The sequence below is a fragment of the Orcinus orca genome, chromosome 9 (genome assembly GCF_937001465.1).
Source record: "Orcinus orca chromosome 9, mOrcOrc1.1, whole genome shotgun sequence".
Lineage (NCBI taxonomy): Eukaryota > Metazoa > Chordata > Mammalia > Artiodactyla > Delphinidae > Orcinus > Orcinus orca.
This window is the reverse complement of record NC_064567.1, coordinates 7,697,431-7,718,575: the sequence shown is the minus strand read 5'-3', so window position 1 is coordinate 7,718,575 and position 21,145 is coordinate 7,697,431. Positions and strand designations below refer to the sequence as shown.

At 44.5% G+C, this 21,145-nt stretch overlaps 1 protein-coding gene across 2 annotated transcripts in view; it reads left to right on the top strand.

The window, feature by feature from the left end:
* CNTNAP2 (contactin associated protein 2) overlaps positions 1–21,145 on the top strand; it is a 2,019,732-nt gene that overhangs the window by 1,741,703 nt on the left and 256,884 nt on the right. For both annotated transcript variants that reach the window (XM_049714704.1, XM_049714703.1), the window contains exon 17: positions 12,467–12,637. In XM_049714704.1, the coding sequence (XP_049570661.1) occupies positions 12,467–12,637 (171 nt within the window). The remainder of the gene's footprint in view (positions 1–12,466; positions 12,638–21,145) is intronic.

Genomic DNA, 21,145 nt, shown 5'->3' with positions numbered 1-21,145 from the left:
AATAATACTTTAAGTTGGGCACAACGATAGATTCAAGATGTCACAGGAGCTCAGGGAAAGTGCATTGCACCCACCTGGGGAGGGGACACCTGAACTGAGCCTTAAAGGACGAGAAGGAGTCAGGCCAGATGCAGTGGGTGAGTTGGGAGGATGGGAGAGGAACAGACGGAGAAAGGATAATCCAAAAGGAGGAAACTATGCAAATAAAGATGAGTCCATACCAGCCCTGCGGCCCATGGAAACTGGGCAGCTGCATGTGGCTGAGCTTACATTCTAAGGCACGGGGTAGGGAGAAAAGAGGCTGGAGAAACTGGGTTCATACGCCACATCACGGAGCTTGCAGTGCATTCCAGAGGCATTTGGAACCATTAGGGGTTTTGCTCACGAGAGTGACACAGTCAGTTGTGCTTTAGAGAGATTTCACTGTTGGCTTTGTAAAGAATGGATATGAGATCCCAACGCTGGAAGCAGAACCAAAAATTAGTGCAGGATTCAGGCAGAGATGACAGTCGAACCAAGGCAGCGGAAAGAGTAGAGAGGAGGAACACACCACAGGATATTTCAGAGGGGCCATTACCAGGCCTTGGGGGTGGATTGCATACCCAGCAATGACTCCCATGTTTCTGGCTTAGGTGGCAAAGTAGAAACAGTTCCAAAGTGGAGGATACTGCAAGTTGAGTTAATTTGGAAGAAATACGTGTTCACTTTCAGTCATTTAGAGTTTGAGGTACTTGTAAATCAAGGTAAAGTTGTCTAGTAAGAAATGCATATGTTAATCTTAACCTCACACTAGAGATCTACCCGTATGCATAAATTTGAGAATCATTGACCTAAGGTTAGTAGTTAAAATGATGAAGCATAGGAAATCAGTCAGGAAAAGAAAGAAAGGCAGAGGATTCATGCCGGGGCCACACAAGGCTTTAAAAGGTGGGCAATCTGCAGAGTCACCCTCTCATGGCCATTTCAGTGTACTACATACAGTACATGTTAAATATTTTCCATACCAACCTGAATGTAGTGGATATAAATTTGATCTACAAAGTTTTATTTTTGCTAAATCAAATAGATCTTCCTGCAATCCCTTACTCACAGGAATATGAGAGATTAAGTCTTGCTATTCCCTCATTCTTTGGAATCAATCACACAGAAAACTTTGGGGTTTACCCAAGAGCAGGAAGCCCACATGCTTCCATTACACACATACTTAGTTATTCATCTCTCCAGTTCTGGTTATTAATTTTTAATTTGAACCTCAGTATACTTAGGATGATTCAGGAATAACCCGTAGACCCAGTAAGGAAAGTTTGAGGAGATTTAGGGATCTAAGGTAGAGACCCTGAAGAGCTTTACAAGAGAACTTAAACCTGCTCCCCACCTCCAAACATCCGAGCACACACAGCTGTTTCAAGCATTCAAAAGGAAGTAGAGGGCTTCCCTGGTGGCGCAGTGATTGAGAGTCCGCCTGCTGATGCAGGGGACGCGGGTTCGTGCCCTGGTCCGGGAAGATCCCACATGCCGCGGAGCGGCTAGGCCCGTGAGCCATAGCCACTGAGCCTGTGCGTCCAGAGCCTGTGCTCCGCAACGGGAGAGGCCACAACAGTGAGAGGCCTGCGTACTGAAAAAAAAAAAAAAGGAAATAGAATGACCTCTTAAGTACCGTTACATTTATTTTTTAAATTATTTATTTGGTTGCGCTGGGTCTTAGTTGTGGCAGGTGGGCTCCCTAGTTGTGGCTCACCTGCTCCTTAGTTGTGGCACGTGGGCTCCTTTCGTTGCAGCAGGCAGGCTCTTTAGTTGCAGCTCACGGGCTCCTTAGTTGTGGCATGTGAACTCTTAGTTGTGGCATGCATGTGGGATCTAGTTCCTGGCCAGGGATCAAACCTGGGCCCCTTGCATTGGGAGCACAGAGTCTTAACCACTGTGCCACCAGGAAAGTCCCTGTACCGTTATGTTTAAATGTACCATTAATGGACTTGATATGTGAGTTTTCATGACTAATTGAGAACAATTCGGTTTTACCACACACATACCCAGTCTAGCTATCAGTCAGCTCACAGCAGTGCAGGAAGCTCCCCAAGTGAGCATCATGACCTTTGGGGTTTCACCATCATATTCTTTTTAAACTTTTTTAAATTGAGGTATAGTTGATTTACAATGATTCAGGAATACAGCAAAGTAACTCATATATATATCAGATTCTTTGCCATTATAGGTTATTACAAAATATTGAGTATAGTTCCCTGTGCTATACCGTAGGTCCCTGCTGTTTATCTATTTTATATATAGTAGTGTGTATCTGTTAACCTCAAACACCTAATTTATCCCTCCCCCTGGCTTTCCTCTTTGGTAAATAAGTTTATTTTCTGTGTCTGTGGGTCTATTTCTGTTTTGTAAATAAGTTTTATTTTAGATTCCACATATAAGCAATATCATATGATATTTGTCTTTTTTTTGCCTGACTTACTTTACTTAGTATGATAATCTCTAGGTCCATCCATGTTACTGCAGATTTCATTATTTCATTCTTCTTTATGGCTGTGTAATACTCCATTGTATATATACCACATCTTCTTTATCCATTCATCTGTGGATGGACACTTTGGTTGCTTCTGTGTATTGACTGTTGTAAATAGTGCTGCAGTGAACATTGGGGTGTGTGTATCTTTTCAAATTAGAATTTTCGTCTCTCCAAATATATGTCCAAGAGGGGATTGCAGGATCATATGGTAACTCTATTTTTTAAGGAACCTTCATACTCTTCTCCATAGTGGCTGCACCAATGTACATTCCCCCCAACAGTGTAGGAGGGTTCCCTTTTCTCCATATCCTCTCCAGAATTTATTATTTGTAGACTTTTTGATGATGGCCATTCTGACCACTGTGAAGTGGTACCTCATTGTAGTTTTGACTTGCATTTCTCTAATAATTAGCAACATTGAGCATCTTTTCATGTGCCTGTTGGCCATCTGTATGTCTTCTTTGGAGAAATGTCTATTTAGGTCTCCTGCCCATATTTTGCTTGGGTTGTTTGTTGTTTTTTATATTGAGCAACATAAGCTGTTTGTATATTTTGGAAATTAAACCCTGGTCATTCACATCGTTTGCAAATATTTCTCCCATTCCATAGGTTGTCTTTTCATTTTGTTTATGGTTTCCTTTGCCATGCAAAAGCTTTTAAGTTTCATTAGGTCCCATTTGTTTATTTTTGCTTTTGTTTCCATTACTCTAGGAGAAGGATCCAAAAATAATATTGCTGCAATGTATGTCAAAGAGTGTTCTGCTTATGTTTTCCTCTAAGAGTTTTATAGTATTCAGTATTACATTTAGGTCTTTAATCCATTTTGAGTTTATTTTTATACATGGTGTTAGAGAATGTTCTAATTTCACTCTTTTACATGTAGCTGTCCAGTTATCCTAGCACCACTTGTTGAAGAGACTGTCTTTTCTCCATTGTATATTCTTACCTTGTTTGTCATAGATTAATTGACCATAAGTGTACAGATTTATTTCTGGGCTCTTTATTCTGTTCCATTGATCTATGTGTCTGTTTTTGTGCCAATATCACACTGTTTCGATGACTGTAGCTTTGCAGTATAGTGTGAAGTCAGGGAGCATGATTCCTCCAGCTCCATTCTTCTTTCTCAAGATTGTTTTGGCTATTTGGGGTATTTTGTGTTTCCATACAGATTAGAAAAATTTTTGTTCCAGCTCTGTGAAAAATGCCATTGGTAATTTGACAGGGATTGCATTGAATCTATAGATTGCCCTGGGTAGTATGGTCATTTTAACAGTATTGATTCTTCCAATCCAAGAACACAGTATATCTTTCCATCTGTTTGTGTGGTCTTCAGTTTCTTTCATCAGCGTCCTATAGTTTTCAGAGTACAGGCCTTTTGCCTCCTTAGGTAGGTTTACTCCTAGGTATTTTATTCTTTTTGATATGATGGTAAATGGGATCTTTTCCTTAATTTCTCTTTGTGATATTTCATTGTTAGTGTCATATTCTTTTTCTGTGTGGGACCCCATCCCCATTCTTGCCCAAAGGAACCAAGTCACAGACACAGAGTGAAAACTTTATACTGTTGACTCCTCTCACAAGGTTATAATATCACCCCTTTTGGTTGTAGCCATGGAAACTGCATGCTGGAGAGGATGAAACACTGCAGAGGGAATGGCTGAGTCCAGGGCAGGTCTTAACTTGCAGCCCTTGGTTCTGAGTTGCGCTCGCCCTATAAAATGAGGCCGAGAGCAGAACGAAGCTACGTTTACCTCTCCTGAATGCACAGAATGGTTTAATTAAGGAAATAATTTTTTTCTACCCATAAGGCCACCTCTACAAATAGACTCAAATCTGCATGCAAATGAAGCCATCTGGTTTATTGTTGTAAATAGCACCCAGCCATAGTAAACAATAGAAGCCTCATTACATAACTCACAGAATACTCCAATTTTCTAACCTTCGGGTCACTAAAAATGTTCAGAGTAATTAGTCTCCTCAGAGCTGGTACTTATATTGGGAAGTGCTTTTGCCACTTTAACCAGAAGCTATAGATACGCTTCTCAGTGCCGTTCCAGTGCTGGGCCATTTGGTGACTGGAGAAATTGCTGCGTCTGGGAGAGGATGGAAACACCCACTGGCATCCAGGCCACACACCCCACCAAACCACACCCGGGAGAGCCACGCGCAGTCTTCTCCACGTCAGGCTAGTGCCAGCTCTTCCAGCCAGTGCTGTGTCACCTTTTCCTAATTACCTGTGTCCCCTCTGAGGAGGAAGGAAGGACAGCAGGGGCGGACACATCGAGGTGCAGCCGCAGCTTCTCCTCCCCGTCTCTGCCCATCGTGTGTCTCTGGTCACCTTCGTTCAGATGAACCTGTTTATAGTGTTTGGATAACTCTAGTTTCTTAGCTACTCAGTCACTCCTTTCATCAGATTGTTATGTAATGGCTTCTCTACAAACCCCTGTATCACAGTGCCGGGGCTCAAGGAGAATTCTCATTTGTGTGTCCTGAATGGACATTTTTTAAAAGTCAGTAAGGAGACAAAGAAAGTGGGAGCACACAGCTTTGAAAGCCAGTGAAAAGGGAGCAGAGGAGCGAGGAAAGAGGAGAACAGGACACAAGGCAGCTGGGTGCGGGTCAGGGACGCGCCTGCGGCCGGAGGGGCCGGGGTTGTGGGTGAGTGCTGGGTCTGCCTGGGCTGTTTGCTGCCTCCCCGGCAGAGAAGTGGGTTCAGGAGGAGCTCAGGGCGTCGGGTCACACGTCGAAAGAAGGGAGCTCCTCTCCCAGCCTCCCCGCTCCTTGGCCAAGCCCTGGACAGTGACTGAACGTGACACCGAAGCCCCCCGTTTTGTGGTGGATAATACCATGTGTTGAACAGTTACTTTGTGCTCAGCGCCCTGCTAAGCACATTTCATGAAGGATGTGCTGTGATTCCCAACCATCTTTAAAAGAGATTCCAATGTTACTCCGTTGTACCAATGAGGACACTGAGATTAAAGAAGATGAGAAATCTGCCCAGAGTTGCCCAGTGGGCGAGGGTGATAGAGCCGGACTGTCTGACTCTGGAGCCTGCACGTGGACCGGCGCATGGCAGCTTCACCAAGTAACAGGCAGGCCAGCGCCACCCCCTGAGTTCACCTGCTGTGTTCCCTGTGTGCCCCACACCGCATCGTCACCACCACCCAGAGGGAACCTCAGCGTATCCCATGTTCACTCGCTTCCTTGCTGACGGTACAAGAATGTCGGTAAGTCCAGACTGCTGATGGGCAGATGAAAGCTGAGGAATTCCACAAGGTTCAGGAATTGGAGTCATCAAAGGCTGGGGGAGGGGGAGGCTCAGAACAGGATTGGTTAAAAGTCTGGGTAAACATCGGTTAGAACCAACTTCACCTCCTCCCACACCCTGGTGACTGTCCTATTCTACCCACGTGGGAGGTGAGAGGTTTACACTCCAGACAGGAGGCAACAAAGAATGTGCGGGGGGGAAACTCCTTCATTAAAATAGAACAAAAACATGGAAATCTATGTAAGCATCCCGGAACACTGACCACCACATGCATACACCTCATGAAACTGGAGGGTCCTTCTCTCAAGAAATTGAATGATCTGTGACTAAAAAATAAAAGGCCACAGATACTGACACTTGGGGGCCCTTCAACAGGACAGGGAGCTCTCCTCGTTGTGGTGAAGCCCACTGGTCAGCAAATCACCACCACTCCCAGACACGCACACTCACGGAGCAGCCCGGCAGCTTTCTGGAACTTCACCGTTCAGTGTGAGTGCCTAGGAAGACTCACCAACCACTGAAGCTAACGTGAGGAGGGAGCCCGAACTAACAATGGGGCAGGAAAGGGGGCCTCTGAAGAGAGGGAGACAACGCAGAAGACAGACAGAAGGACAGTTTCAATAATTAAATGAACATTCTCGGACAGGTAAGATACTGCATCCACAGCTGAGCAAAACCCACGACAGCCTGCTTTAAAAATGAGGACTGTCAGAGAACAAGAAATAATACTTGGAGATTTGAAATATGATTGCCGAAATAAAAAGACAGTAGCAGTGTTGGAAATAAAGCTGGAGGAATGTCCCAGGAAGTCGAACACAAAGAAGAAAGATCAAAATTAGGAACGCAAAGGGGCAAGAGAAGGACAGATAAATATACAACTAACAGGTGCTTGAGAAAGGGCAGCAGGAGAAACTATCAAAGTCCACTTTCAATTAAGAGAGTTAAAGGAAAAGATTCTCAAAGCTTCCAGAGAGGAAAAAATACGAGTAATGCAGGAGAAGAAATTTTTCCTCGATCCTCTAGGGGTCCTGGCTGGGTTTAATTAACAGGAAAAAAGCATACAAATGTATTCAAGTTTTACATGGTACAGGAACCTTCATGAGGAAATGAAGACCCAAAGAAATGGTTAAACCTCAGTGTTGTGCTGCGCCATTAGATGAAGGGTAGAAAGTCACAGAAAGTCGAGACAGGACAGCGTGTGAGCCGAGCAGAGGCAACCTCGCAAGGCCTGTTCCTCAGACGCCTCTCTGCCCCTCTCTCTGGAGATGAGGATGCTCCTTTCCTCTGGGGAACTTCACATGAGAGTTTCCTGTCCTGCTTCAGAGGGAGCCCAGAAAGTCCTTCTGCACCTGGCATTCCCCACATCACTTCAGCTGGAAATACTCAGTCTCCCAAGGTGCCGTATTTTGGGGTAGCACGTCCTGAACCCCATCAGTTATGTGAGCGATGTAGTGATCAGAAGGCATTAACTTTCTCAACAGCGACACTGAGAGCTTGAAGATAGTGGAGAAATGCCTTTAAAGTTCCCTGGGGAAGTAATTTTCTGGAGTGTCTCAATTACATGTGAAAGCAGGATAATGACTCTCCAGAAGAGCAGGGATTTAGGAAGTTGACTTCACACATCCCTTTTCTCAAGAAGCTACTTGAGAATGTGCTCCATGAAAATGAGGGTGTAGATCCAGAAAGACGGGTCGCCCAAAGTCAGAGAGACCCAGGAATTGGGAGATTTAACACTGAAGAGGCACAGAAGGAAGCCCCTGCAATAAGGGCGAGAAGGCGGTCCCAGGCCATGAGAAGAGCCAGCGTGGACAGTGGCAGAAGAACGAAGGGCTGTCACAGGACGCCCCATCCTGTCACAGGATGTCACAAAAATGTGACTGCTGGGTTGCCTGACGTATCGAATGTCAGAAATGTTTGAGAAGAGCTTTTCAGGTATGTTGGAGAATTTGTAAAGAATTCATGACAGGCAGAAGGAAAACTAGGTAAATGAAAAAAAATAGGTAACTCGATTCTAGAGAAACAAAACATTATACACAAAAAGAAAATATAATTATATTTCACTACTTGGCTCATTAGTGAATAATACTTAAATAGTCCTAAAAATATAAATATTGAATTTCAGCATACCCCCAAATCTGTGATTTTGCCATTTGGGGAGAATATGGAGAAAGGAAGTAGGGAGGTGGGCTTGTAAAAATGCTCGGTTCTCATCTGGCATCCAGGAAAGTAGAGACTATTTAAAATGCATATATTAATAAATATCTACACAGGTAGATTTTAGAAATACAGGGATACAAAAAGAATTGTCACTAAGAAATTGGGTTTGCTAGGGGGAGGGTGGAGCAGGGAACAGCATTTTTCTATATCCCTTCTAGCACCACTTGACTTTTAAAACCATGTACATGTCATACGTTGTTAGAAATTAAAATTAGGCTTAAAATTAATTGCTGCCCATCAAAAAAATCCTTAGAAATTTTGAAGTCAGAATCCCATGCTAAATTATCACTGGTGAGATTAAAGTAATTGCCTGTTAAAGAATTTGGATGAATGCACGATACTGCATTTTCTACGAATGACAGAGGTTTGAAGTGATGGTGGGTGTCAGCAAGGCCGGGTTTGCTGCCCAGCCCTACTTTCCTGCACCAGCTGAAGGTACCTCCCTGATTCCTCTGCCCACCCAAGATGAGTCCGGGCCTTGCCCTGAAGGCACTTTAAAAGCTTCTCACATGACCAACGGGTTTTCAAGCTGGTAGAACCATCAACCTCACCGCAACTGTTTTGCTCAGCCTTTGCTGACCATTGCCTCTGCCCTGGGCTGGGTCCCTCACCCTTTTCCACCTGCCTTGTCGTTCTGTTACTGTGGACGGGCCCCTCCCATCTCAGATGTTTACTTCTGTTCTGCTTCGCACTTTCCCTCTCAGTTTCCATCCTTGCCCGCTCTGCCTGTACATGCTGGCTGTCCTGCCACCTGCTGTGGCACCATGCTTGCCATCCAGCGACTCTCGTTCCCAACTTAATGTGCTCGTCTAATGTCACTTGACCCTTGCAGTGCTGACCTTGAGAGCCAGTACAAATTGCAGCCATTTCAACAACCTTAAGGTTATAAGCCCATCAGTCTTGCAAATGCGTGGCATCGTTCAATAAGGTCTATAGGGAATAATAGGAATTAAGTCATGGATAAAGAAAATTATGAGGTGCTAGCAGGAGCTGTTGTCCAGTTATAGTAGGTGCTAAAGCAGCACTAGCTTTTATTTATATTTATTTAATATCTTTAATACTCAGGTTACTATAAAGTAGATTTTGTCCCATGAAGACTTTGCATATGGAGTGGAATTGGATATAACTTATCCAACTGTTTCATTTATCCATTGATTTAATAATTATTTATTGAGTACTTAATATGTTCTGGAGCTAAAGGTTGCAGAGATGAAATGGTTTTCTCCCAGCTTTCAAGGAGCTTACCGTCAGCTGGGAGCAATATAAACAAACGGCGGGGCTTCCCTGGTGGCGCAGTGGTTGAGAGTCCGCCTGCCGATGCAGGGGATGCGGGTTCGTGCCCCGGTCCGGGAAGGTCCCACGTGCCGCGGAGTGTCTGGGCCCGTGAGCCATGGCCGCTGAGCCTGCGCGTCCGGAGCCTGTGCTCCGCAACGGGAGAGGCCACAACAGTGAGAGGCCCGCGTACCGCAAAAACAAAACAAAAAAACCAAACAAACAGTAATGACGTTATAAGCTCCTTGCATCAGTAAGTGCAATGAGCACTAGAAAAAGCACTCATGTTACTTTGTTATAACCAGAAACCCTGGAGATTGGGCAACAGACTCATCAGAACAGGCCTCACAGAAGATCATCAGGGTCTGGAACAGCGGCACCCAAACTTCCTTATTCCGCCACCCGCTCATTAAAGCCTTTAAGCTCACATCCCAACAAGCTTACTTACGAATTCTGTCCATGCTCCACTGTACTCATATATTATGTACATTATCAAGTATGACTAAAGTGAATATTTTAAAGGGTGAGGTTTTTAAAAATCTAAATAGAATTCCTGGTCTCCTCCTCTTGTGCCCCATTGACTCTCCCCAGAGTAGGTACCTCAGCTGCCGCCATCAGTCAGGTCCAGGGTAGAGTCCTCACTGTTGCTGGTCAAGAATCTGGACTTAGTCAGTTCCTCCAGAGACTGGGGACAACTCACAAGCGACGACTCCAAAGATGTCATATGTGGTCATCCAGACATTTCCGGAATGATGGCTGGTAACCACCGTTTGTACAAGGCGTAATTTCCCTGTGAATATATTCATTCCAGAGACCAAATTAATTCAAAGTTGCTTAGTGAGTATAGAACGAGAGCTAATGGAATTGTGGTCTGTAGGGATATTTCAGCAAATGAGAATAACGGATTGAACTGTGCTTCTCCTCTCTGGGGATATTTCTGTCTGAATAACCAGTGCCAGACCTCAAATAAATACTGACATATTTTACGTTTAGCTCTCCTTTTTTCTAGAATCATTTTAGACAACTGCCCTTCTGTTAATACATCACCACCTCAGAAAGTAAGAAAGCATTTGATTGGATTGAAACTTTAAGATGTTAATTACATCTGTGTCCTGGGGATACAGCCTAAAGAGACAGAATTGCTTTGCCTTCAGGTTGAAACGTGGCTGGGGACTGATCCTTGCCGGCTCCTAGGTTGCTAAAAGGCTCTCTCACCCATTAGACGAGCTGAATCCTGCCAGCCCTGGGGACTCTTCATTCCCTCCTAGAACTCTGATTGGTGACAGGGTAGCACCTTTAGCTTTTATCTTGAGAGACCTTCATTTTCAGCCAGCTGGGAGAGGTGACTGAACTCCTCTCAACAGACTTGAAGCCAGATCTTGAGCTGGGAAGAGTGCTCAGAGCTCAGGTGATAGAAACTTAAACCATGGCTAAGATTCTTTCTTTTCAGGTATTTTTCTAACCAATATCATATCACATCCTTCTTCCCAAGAGGAAACCAGTCTCTTTTTCTCCTACTGAAAGCTATGATATTGCAGTGTTTTAAAAAAGAGCTTGAAACTGCACGAAGACTTTTGGGACACCTTCAACAGTGGGCTCCACCACCACTGGTTTTACCTTAATGGAGACGTTTACAAACATATTTTGCACCGACTGACTGCTGATATTGGGTTGGCCAAAAAGTTCATTTGGGTTTTTCCTTAAGATGTTATGGAATTAATTAAATGAGGATCCTTTAATATCTCATAATACAGCAACACTATACATTTAATTTGCACTTACGGCATAAGCATAGCAGTACCAACGCGAAGTTAACTCTGTTTAAGAGTAGCAGTTGAACTTATTGCCTGTGTGCATTATTTGCATAAAAGGAAGGAAAAAATATGGTGGATAGAAACTAACAGAGTAAATGTAGTTGATTCATTGTGTTCTTTGAAGGAGAGATATGGCAAAATCAACTTTTAAATAAACATGTATTTTAGATGTTAAAAGAAGATTTTCCACAGGCCGTTTCCTGATCTGGTAGGCTTTTATTCAGCAGCTCATGAATCAGGCAGCCTCCAGTCTAGCAGAGAGAAAGGAGCTCCGAAGAGCTGTACAAGGAGAGATGTTTACAGACCAAAGGGAGCAGGGACAAGGAAGTTACACCAGGCGTGTGCTGGTGGTTGAAGCAGGGCTGCTCCCCTTACACGAGCAGAGGGAAGGCTTGGAGCGTCAGGTACCCTGAGCTGAGCAGGCAAGAGCTGACTGGGTGGCCTGGGCCTGCCTTCTCTGGGTGAACTGAGCACAGAAACTCAGTTAAGTTTTGCTTTGCTGACCTGGGGCTTAGCAAGAGTGACTCCATTTTGGGCCTCACCTGATGACCTTAACATGGGCTTAGTATTAAAGGTAAAGGCTTTAATGATTGTTTTAAAGCATATCCATGTATTTTGGTCCCTAGCTGTGCTGGCAAATGTACTCAGAAATGTGCACATTCTAGAGGAATTTCTCCCCTGGAGATAAAGTCTGGAGTAAGCTCTTGGTGTCATATTAAATTCTTGGTCCATCTGTTCTGATGGAATGTGAGTCCTCCAGTTTGGTGCTTTTATTTTATCCTGTGAACTGCCTTTCTCCTGGGGCCACTGGCTACTACCAGGCAGTGAGTAGGGAGGGGGGCGGGTACAACTGTGTCTACCCCATGAGTTCAAGGGTAGAGGCTGATTGTGAGCGCTCAGGAGGGCTCAGCTCAGCACTCCCACCCCCCAAAACACCCACAGGTCAGAGTGTGGCCTGGAGTCCCCAGGGAGGAAGAGGAAGGGGCTGGGGAGGAGACTCTCCCTTTACAGCAGCTGCCTCGGGGGTTTGGAACAGGAGAGGTGGGAGGTGGCTGGCCGGTCACCCCGCCTGCTTCCTCAGCTCCTCGTGCCGCAGGGCTTCTGCACTTGACATACACTCCTGAGAGCCCCTCCAGCACTGCTCCTAGAAGGGTTTATCAGTCCTGAATCAAATATCTTATATACATACCCACATAGAACTTTTGGAAAGTCAAGATGTGTTTGTGGGGATTTTGTGCAATGTTGCTCAGCAGGCAGAGAAGAAACAAGGGCTACTGTCAGTGGAAATGTATTAAAACTCAGAAAATGGGTATCTTTTATATCACTGCCATGATCAAGTGTAAATTACCCTGTTTTCTTTCTTTGCTCTTTCCACAGGGAATTACTGGAATGCTGCCTCTTTCCCAAACCCATCATCCTACCTGCACTTCTCTACTTTCCAAGGGGAAACCAGTGCAGACATCTCTTTCTACTTCAAAACATTAATCCCCCGGGGAGTGTTTCTTGAAAATCTGGGGAACACAGATTTTATCAAACTCGAACTGAAATGTGAGTATAAATTCTTTGTCCGCTCATCACTAGCTACTCTTGTCACTGCGAGCTGATCTTAGCCGTGATTGTGTAATTTCGTTGGCTTCAAATATCAATGGCTTCCTTTGTTCCGAAAACAGCGCTAGATGGTAGATGCACAGCTTGAGAAAGATCCAGGTTCCTGTGCTCAGACTGCTCACCGGGAAGCAGACGCAGACAGAGCTTCCCACAGTGCTGTTCAGGGAGGATGAGGGAGAATAAATTGCCCTGATAACATGGGAGAAGGATGTGTATTTTTTTTCTTATTGAAGGGTAGCTAATTTACAATGTTGTATTCGTTTCAAGTGTACAGCAAAGTGATTCAGCTCATATATATAACTTTTCAGATTTTCTTCCATTATAGGTTATTACAAACTATTCAGTATGGTTCCCTGTGCTCTACAGTAGGTTCTTGTTGTTCACCTAGTTTATATATGGTAGTATGTATATATTAATCCAGACTCCTCATTTATCCCTGCCCCCGCCTTTCCCCTTTGGTAACCCTAAATTTGTTTTCTATGTTTGTGAGTCTATTTCTGTTTTGTAAATAAGTTCACATGTGTAATCTTTGTAGATTCCACATATCAGTGACATCATATGATGTTTGTCTTTCTCTGACTTACTTCACTTAGTATGATAATCTGAAAGTCCATCCATGTTGCTGCAAATGGCATTATTCCATTCTTTTTATGGCTGAGTAGTATCCCATTGTATGCATGTACCACATTTTCCTTATCCATTCATCTGTCCATGGACATTTAGGTCGCTTCCGTGCCTTGCCTGTTGTAAATAGTGCTGCTGTGAGCATTGGGATGCGTGTAACTTTTTGAATTAGAGTTATATGCCCAAGAATGGGATTGCAGGATCATACAGTAACTCTATTTTAAGTTTTTTAGGGAATCTCAATACCGTTCTACCTGGTGACTCTGCCAACTTCCATTCCCACCAGTAACGTAGGAGGGTTCCCTTTTCTCCACACCCTCTCCAGCATTTATTATTTGTAGACTTTTTAATGATGGCCAGTCTGACTGGTGTGAAGAATGTGTTTATTTTCCAAGGAGACAGGGTTCAGAGTAGACAGAGGATTGGTAAATATCAAGAATAAGGTATAAGAGAGTGAGGGTAACAACACAGAGGAAAATAGGAATAGTCAGAACTAACACCTGCGGGAGTTCAAGGAGCAGCCTTGTGTGGCGCTATGGAACTTTGAGTCTGCACCTTTGCAGAAGAGGCCACATATCCACCCACCCTATAAAGGCTGGAGTTCTGGTTGATCTCGCCAAGGGCACAGAAACTAACAGAATCTGAGCAAGAGCCAGTGCTGCCCTGTCCGTGGAAGGCAGAGGGTCAGTGGAGCTGAGAAGGGCAATTCTCATGGTACCGGGGCCCTTTTATCCTTGGGGCATAGTGCAGCTTCAGGGATTTACGTCCACAGACTTCCAGGTTTGATGAACATTTGCACACACCAGGCTGTCCTGGCTGTTCAGACCCAGATGGAATCAGCAAAGGAACAGACAGGACCAGGAAGGGGAAGCAGGTCTGTGCCCACCTGTTGCTCCGTGAAAACTCCTCGGTGCCTCTCCCCACATCAGAGAGTCTTTCTTCCTAGTCTGTGCTCTTTAACCCAAGTGCCTATGATACTGGGTCTGGTCTGAGGAAGATCCAGAAGCTATTTTCCAGAAATATCTGATGGAATCTTTTTCTCCTTTTTTTTTTTTTTTTTTTTATTTGAAGTGGACCTCTCACTGTTGTGGCCTCTCCCATTGTGGAGCACAGGCTCCGGACGTGCAGGCTCAGCGGCCATGGCTCATGGGCCCAGCCGCTCCGCGGCATGTGGGATCTTCCCGGACCGGGGCACGAACCCGTGTCCGCTGCATCGGCAGGCAGACTCTCAACCACTGCGCCACCAGGGAAGCCCTCTTTTTCTCCTTTTGTAGTTATAATTATGCAACATGGTCTTTGAGAACTGGAATCTCGGGTAACTGTCTTTCTGCTGAAATCCTATGGGATTCTTTTTATTAAATGGTGGACTGTGATACGACCGGAAGTGCACGCACTTTGGAATTCTCATTCTCCTGTTGAAATCCAAGTTCTCGTGTAAATTGCTTAATCTGTTTAAATCTCAACTTCCTAATCTGTAAAATGGGATGGTAACTTGTGGAGGTGGTTATGATGCTAGGAGGTAGCCAGTCATGAATCATTTATTTCAGTGTCTAGTCGTTGTTGTAATTATCTTCTTCCCAAGAAAGCTCATTACAGATCTAGCGTGAACTAGACCTGATGGAAAGGAAGACTGAGAATATTCTAGCCTTAGAAATAAAAAAGAAATAAATAGAAATCTACTCTTTTCATGAATTATGGATTGGAATTATTTATAAGGGATTTTCACTTTCCACAGCAAATTAATTGAATCAAACTGTTTTCTGACTTACACAGAGTTGGATTGTGTTTTAGAAATAACTCATGGCAAAAAAGGAAAATTGACAATTCCATATCTGAGTAATTCTATAAGCTCCTATAAAATTACTATAAAATTCACCCTGCCCTTGTTTTCTATCCCCATGTTTTGTAAACCCAGGCCTGGGTTGTAAGAAGACAAACAAAGTAAGAGCAGACATTTCTACTTAGAAAGAGCAGACATTTCTACTTAGCACCTGCAGAATAGAATTGCACTTATTTATAATTACAAAAAACCTTCATAGATGTTTCCAAGTTTTCCAGGTCTTTCCATGATACAAAAACTCTGTGACAGAGAGTGAGGTCTAGTCTTGTTTTGTCATATAGCTCTTTTCTGTCACATAGTTTACCTTTGATAAAGAAGTATGGGATATTCAAGGCACGGATTAGAGGCTGGCTTCTCCTTGGAGTTCTCTAGACCTTCTAAAATTACTAAGGGTGGAAATACCTTTTATAAGATCCCCCAAATGGCGGAGATACCAAATGTCCATCATTATATAGCATCTCCATTCAGGTTCAAAGGAATTTATAGGGTGAAAAAAGGCCCGTTTCTCTATTTGAGCAAAACTTCTTCAAAGTATACAAGAAGTGATGCTTTCATGAAGAACATGGAGAAGAAAATGATTGAGACTTCCTTCTGCCCTTCTATCACATTTCTCCAGACTCTCCTCTGCAGGATCCACGGGGCAGTGGCTAGAGATGGAGAATTCTCGCAGGCCCATCTCTGCCTTCCACTGATGAGTCACTGCAAACCTAATGGGTCCTGAACTCTTAGAAAGTGTCTCTACTCTTTTTTCCCGTTTAACTTGCAAGGCTTTCTGATCTCTTTCTCGTAGGAATTCAAATTTTGTTTCTCTACATGTGTCTCAAAGGAATTTTATCACAGGTCATGCCTACATAGTGGTTTCCAAAACAACATTTCCGTTAATTAACGACATTGCGCCCTTCTGTCAGAAGTGGGAGATTCTTGACTCTAAGAACAGTGAGTCAGTTGCACTAAGTTGATGCGATACCATCAGCATCTTAATGTGCAAGTAAAAACGCATGTATGATAAAGTTAGAGTGCTGTTACCCACTAACATACTTTAAAGGTAAAATTTTAAGGCTGTATTTCATTCATTTACTATCTTTATTTTTTCATTCATTCAGTGAATATTTACTGAGTACCTACCATGTCCCAGATGCTGTGCTAGGTCAAACATAGTTAAGTCAAGCATGGTTTCTTTCCCTCAAAGATCTTTCTGTTTGTTTTGGAAAGCAGCAGAGTAAATCAGTAGTTATAATAACAATAAAAATAGCTCAGCTTTGTTCAGACTCCAGCACTGTTCCAGGGAGTTTACATAGAGCATCTCACTTAATTTCCTAACCACCCTTTGGACTGGGCAGTACCATTAGCATCTGTCCCTTACGGGGAAACTAAGGCACAGGGCGTGGAAGTTGCCTGGCCAAGGTCACACAGCGAGGAAGTGGCAGCGCTGGTGTTTGACCCCAAACATTTTTTGTCTGTCCTGAGTCATTGCTGTTAACACCAAACTGCACTGCCTCTCAAAACAGACATTGAGAGAGGTGGCTGAGCGCACCAAGGGGAGGTGGGGGGGGGGGGCGGATTTAAACCCGACTGGGATGACAAGGTTGCTTCCCAGAGAGTGTAACTTTAATTAAATTTTGATGGACAGGCAGGAGGCGGGAAGGTGAAGAAGGTGGAGGAAGAAGGGAGACCAGGAAAGGAAAAACATTATAGGAGGAGAACATCAGTGAGTGAAGGTGTGGGGACTGAACCCAAGGACCCCAGAGGGAACAATTCGGCAGGACATCCAGTGCCCTGGGAGCAGCAGAGCCACAGCTAAAAGGGCAGGCAGTGGTCAGACCACTAAAATGTGCTCTGGGCTGGGGCCGAGTTGGCTTGTCTTGACCCTGAAAGTTATGGTGAGCAGGGACGTAACATGATCAGACTTGCATTCACCAGAGAAAAGATGGAAAAGCCAGAGAAGAGGCGGTAGGGGCTGGTGTGAAGATGGTGGCAGAGTGAATGGGAGCTGGGGAAGATGACAACGAAGGGTTATAGTTGCAAGAGATGCTTAGGAGAGAGATTCCACAGATTCTAACAAAATGGTTGTATGGGTGAAGTGGGAGGGAAGGTCCTAGAATGAAGCCAACATTTGGTTGTGGTGGTTTTGATGATTGTGTGAGTAGAACAGCTTTCACTAAGGAGTGTGGCATTGGAGGCAAGATGCAAACTGCATTTTGGATATTTTGAGTTTGAGCGTCTGCTGGATATAGGAGTGTCTATGCAAGTGGACACATCTAGAAGGTGCTGTATATACAAGTCTGGAGCCCAGCAGAGCACTCTGAGTTAGAAACACACAACTTGAGCATCATCATCACCTAGAGAATCATTAGGAAATCAGTACTGGGTACCTCCAGCGTGGATGGGGTTGCCAGAACAAATGTGCAGAGAGAGGAAAGGAGATGTCCAAGAATGAAAACCACACTGAAAACCACAAGAAAAGTAGCTTGCAGAAGGCTGCCAGAGAAGTGGGAAGACAGTGATATCCCAGGGATCAAATAAAGAAAGAATTTCAAGAACAAAAAAAGTGTTTGATACCGCTGAACTGAGAGGTCACTAAAATAAGAACAGAAAGGGCTCATCAGCTCTCACACGCAGGGGTCACTGTCAAAATGTAAGACAGTGTCTGCGGTGAGTGGAGGTGGATATAGAGATCAAGGGATGGTGGTTTTGTTCATTGTTCTTGTTGTTGTAAGTGGTAGGGACTTGGGCACCCATGTATATGAAAGAGGAAAATCCAGTAAAGAAAAAGACGTTGCAGATATGGGGGAGAAGGGACTGGCTGAAGGAGTGAGGTCCCCAAGGAAGTGGGAATGAGTGAGGCCCAGAATTAGAACATGTGAAGGGGCTGAAAGATACAAATCAAAGTAAGGAGGAGAGCATAAACCTTGGACAAGCAGGTCCATTTCCAAATCAGAAATGACTTTCGATTCTGTTGTTTTGTTTGCTTATTTTTTGTTAGTTATTTCTGAGATGGCAGAGGAATCGTTCTTTAAAAACTATTCCCTCACAACCATAGGTTTACCCATTTATTTTTTCAGAGTTCCCCATAGGGAACAGCTTGACTTCTCTGCATCCCTTTTCTGACCAAGATAGTCCCATCTTGACCATGACCATGGTCCCATCATCAGGCCACCTCTCACTGAGCACCTGCTGTGTCAGAGGCACTAGGGTGGATCCTGGAGATTCAGAGGTGAAGACAAAAGAAGCCAACACCCTCACCTACGGAAGGAGACAAACACGTTAGTAGCAGTATGGATTCATAACTTTAACTGAGAACTTCCTAAGTGCCAGGTACTGTTCTAAAGCTTTTACAGGTACCAACGTTTTTAGGTTTCATGACAAGTTTTATCTGCATTTGACAGATAAGGAAACTGGGACACACAGGTTATACAGCTGATTTCAGATATTATGATCATTAAAATACAATAAATAAATTACAAGGATAGGCATAAGATATTGTAAATGTCCAGAGGAGAGATACATAACCCAACCTGGGAATGAAGAGGAAGATGAGGTGATACCTGAGTTGGGTCGTGGAGAACAGGCAAAGAAGTTAGCTAGATGAAGAAGTAGGGGAAAGAATTCTAGCAGGAGGGGGCAATGCAAACAAAAGCATAAGGATGGTGGGGGGGACTTCCCCTGGTGGCGCAGTGGTTAAGAATCTGCCTGCCAGTGCAGGGGACACAGGTTTGATCCCTGGTCCGGGAAGATCCCACATGCTGCCAAGCAACTAAGCCCATGCGCCACAACTACTGAGCCTGTGCTCTAGAGCCCGTAAGCCACAACTACTGAGCCCGCAAGCCACAACTACTGAGCCCGCTCGCCACAACTACTGAAACCTGAGTGCTCTAGGGCCCGCGTGTCGCAACTACTGAGCCTGCATGCTGCAACTACTAAAGCCCGCATGCCTAGAACCCATGCTCCACAGCAAGAGAAGCCACCACAATGAGAAGCCCGCGCAGCGCAACGAAGAGTAGCCCCCGCTCACTGCAACTAGAGAAAGCCCGCGTGCAGCAATGAAAAGCCAATGCAGCCAAAAATAAATAAAATTTAAAAAAAAAAGCATAAGGATGGGGAACCTGATGGGTGCTCAGGAGCTACAAACATTTGGTATTGTTAGAGTAGGAAGTATGACACGGGTAGTGGAGATATTTTTAGGCAAGTCTCAGATCTGATTCTAAATATACAGCGATCTAAATATTTCAACCAGTAGTTACTGAGTACCTGCTACGTTATGTGACAAAGAGGAACTCAAGAAGAATAAGACATGTCCCCATCTCAGAGTCCCACACAACCTAGTGGGAGAGACTAGCATATGAAACAATATTTTGGATAAGATGAAATAAATATTAGAGGAATACACTGTGGTGACCCAGATGAGGCGATAATTACTTCTGATTGGAGAATAAGAAAAGGTTCTTTGGAGATTATATCATTTTAACTGAGCCTCAAAATAAATGGGAAGGGCTTCCCTGGTAGCGCAGTGGTTGTGAGTCCGCCTGCTGATGCAGGAGACATGGGTTCGTGCCCCGGTCCGGGAAGATCCCACATGCCGCGGAGCGGCTGGGCCCGTGAGCCATGGCCGCTGAGCCTGCGCGTCTGGAGCCTGTGCTCCGCAACGGGAGAGGCCACAACAGTGAGAGGCCCGCATACCACAAAAAAATAAAATAAAAATAAAAAATAAATGGGAAAGAACGTTTTAGGCTCTGGATGCCAAAGGAGGAAACTACAGTGTAGATGCGTGGATATATCGCAGATGTGTGAGGTCCGTGGTCCATTGACGTGGCAAGGGCTGTGGAACACTGTGCACCATGGTATGTCCAGGGCCGCAGCACTGCCTGGCACGTGGAGGTGCCGAGTAAGCATTTGTTGAGAGAATGAAATGAATGAATGAGGTGCTGGTCTAATGGAGAACTATGGAAAATCTAGGTGGAAAAGGAGATAACCATGATCAGGGGGCCGGTGATCAAAATGATGACACATTGAAAGGTGGAAGGACAGATCATGGTTGGTGAAATTTTGGAATTCAAGATTTCACAGGAAAGCAGTTTGGGTGGTAAGAAGGTCTACGATGCATCATCTGGCCATGCACATGGGCTTCTGGGTTGTATGAAAAGGCTATGGAGACAGTCAGGGAACTGGAGGCTAGTGTTGGCTGGTCATCCCCATCACTGCTGAGGTCCCTAGTAGCCATGGCAAGGGGCACAGTGGACAGGGAGCCTGTGAGCCAAGCGTTACGGTCCTCGGGTTCAATGATGGCAGCAATAAGCCTGGGAGAGGGAATGTCACAGGAAGACGCATCGCTGAGTGAAGGCTCTGGTGCCATAGAACAGAGGAAGCACTGAGGTCAAGGGTACTCCCAGCTGCCCTCCTGACCCCAAGACATGGGCCCCTGGGGAAGGGTGTTGCATGGCTGATGGGTAGGTTTTCCTCAAGGTGAACTGTGATCAGAGGAAGTATTTGGAAGCGTTTGAAGATAAATAGTGACCATAGCATTTTCATTTTTGTTTAACAATTTGAAAGAGCTTACACAGTGCAAAGTTTTTGAAGGGGATGTTCACTGCCTAGGAAACATTCAGGAGAAGCAACCAGAAACTGTTGCGATACCTTAGCATAAGCTTCCGTATTGACAAAGCTTGAGCTTTTTCAGATATCAGGATGACATGGAGAACATATTTGCATTTAACGCACATATCTCCACAAAAATGTGGCGGTAGCAGTCCAATGTCCTGCTAATCTTGGAGAAGGGTATTAAGGAAAAACTTTCATTTTCTGAGATGCCGCCTTCTGTAATACCCATGCTCAAGAACGTCACAGAAGAGAATATTCAGCAATATATAGAAACTGTGATGAATCAGAAGAAATAAACTAATGGCAATTTATCTTCCACTGTTTCAGAATTGGAACAACTTTTATATTAAAAGAGCTTCACTTGTGCAGACATGAGGAATGCCTAATTC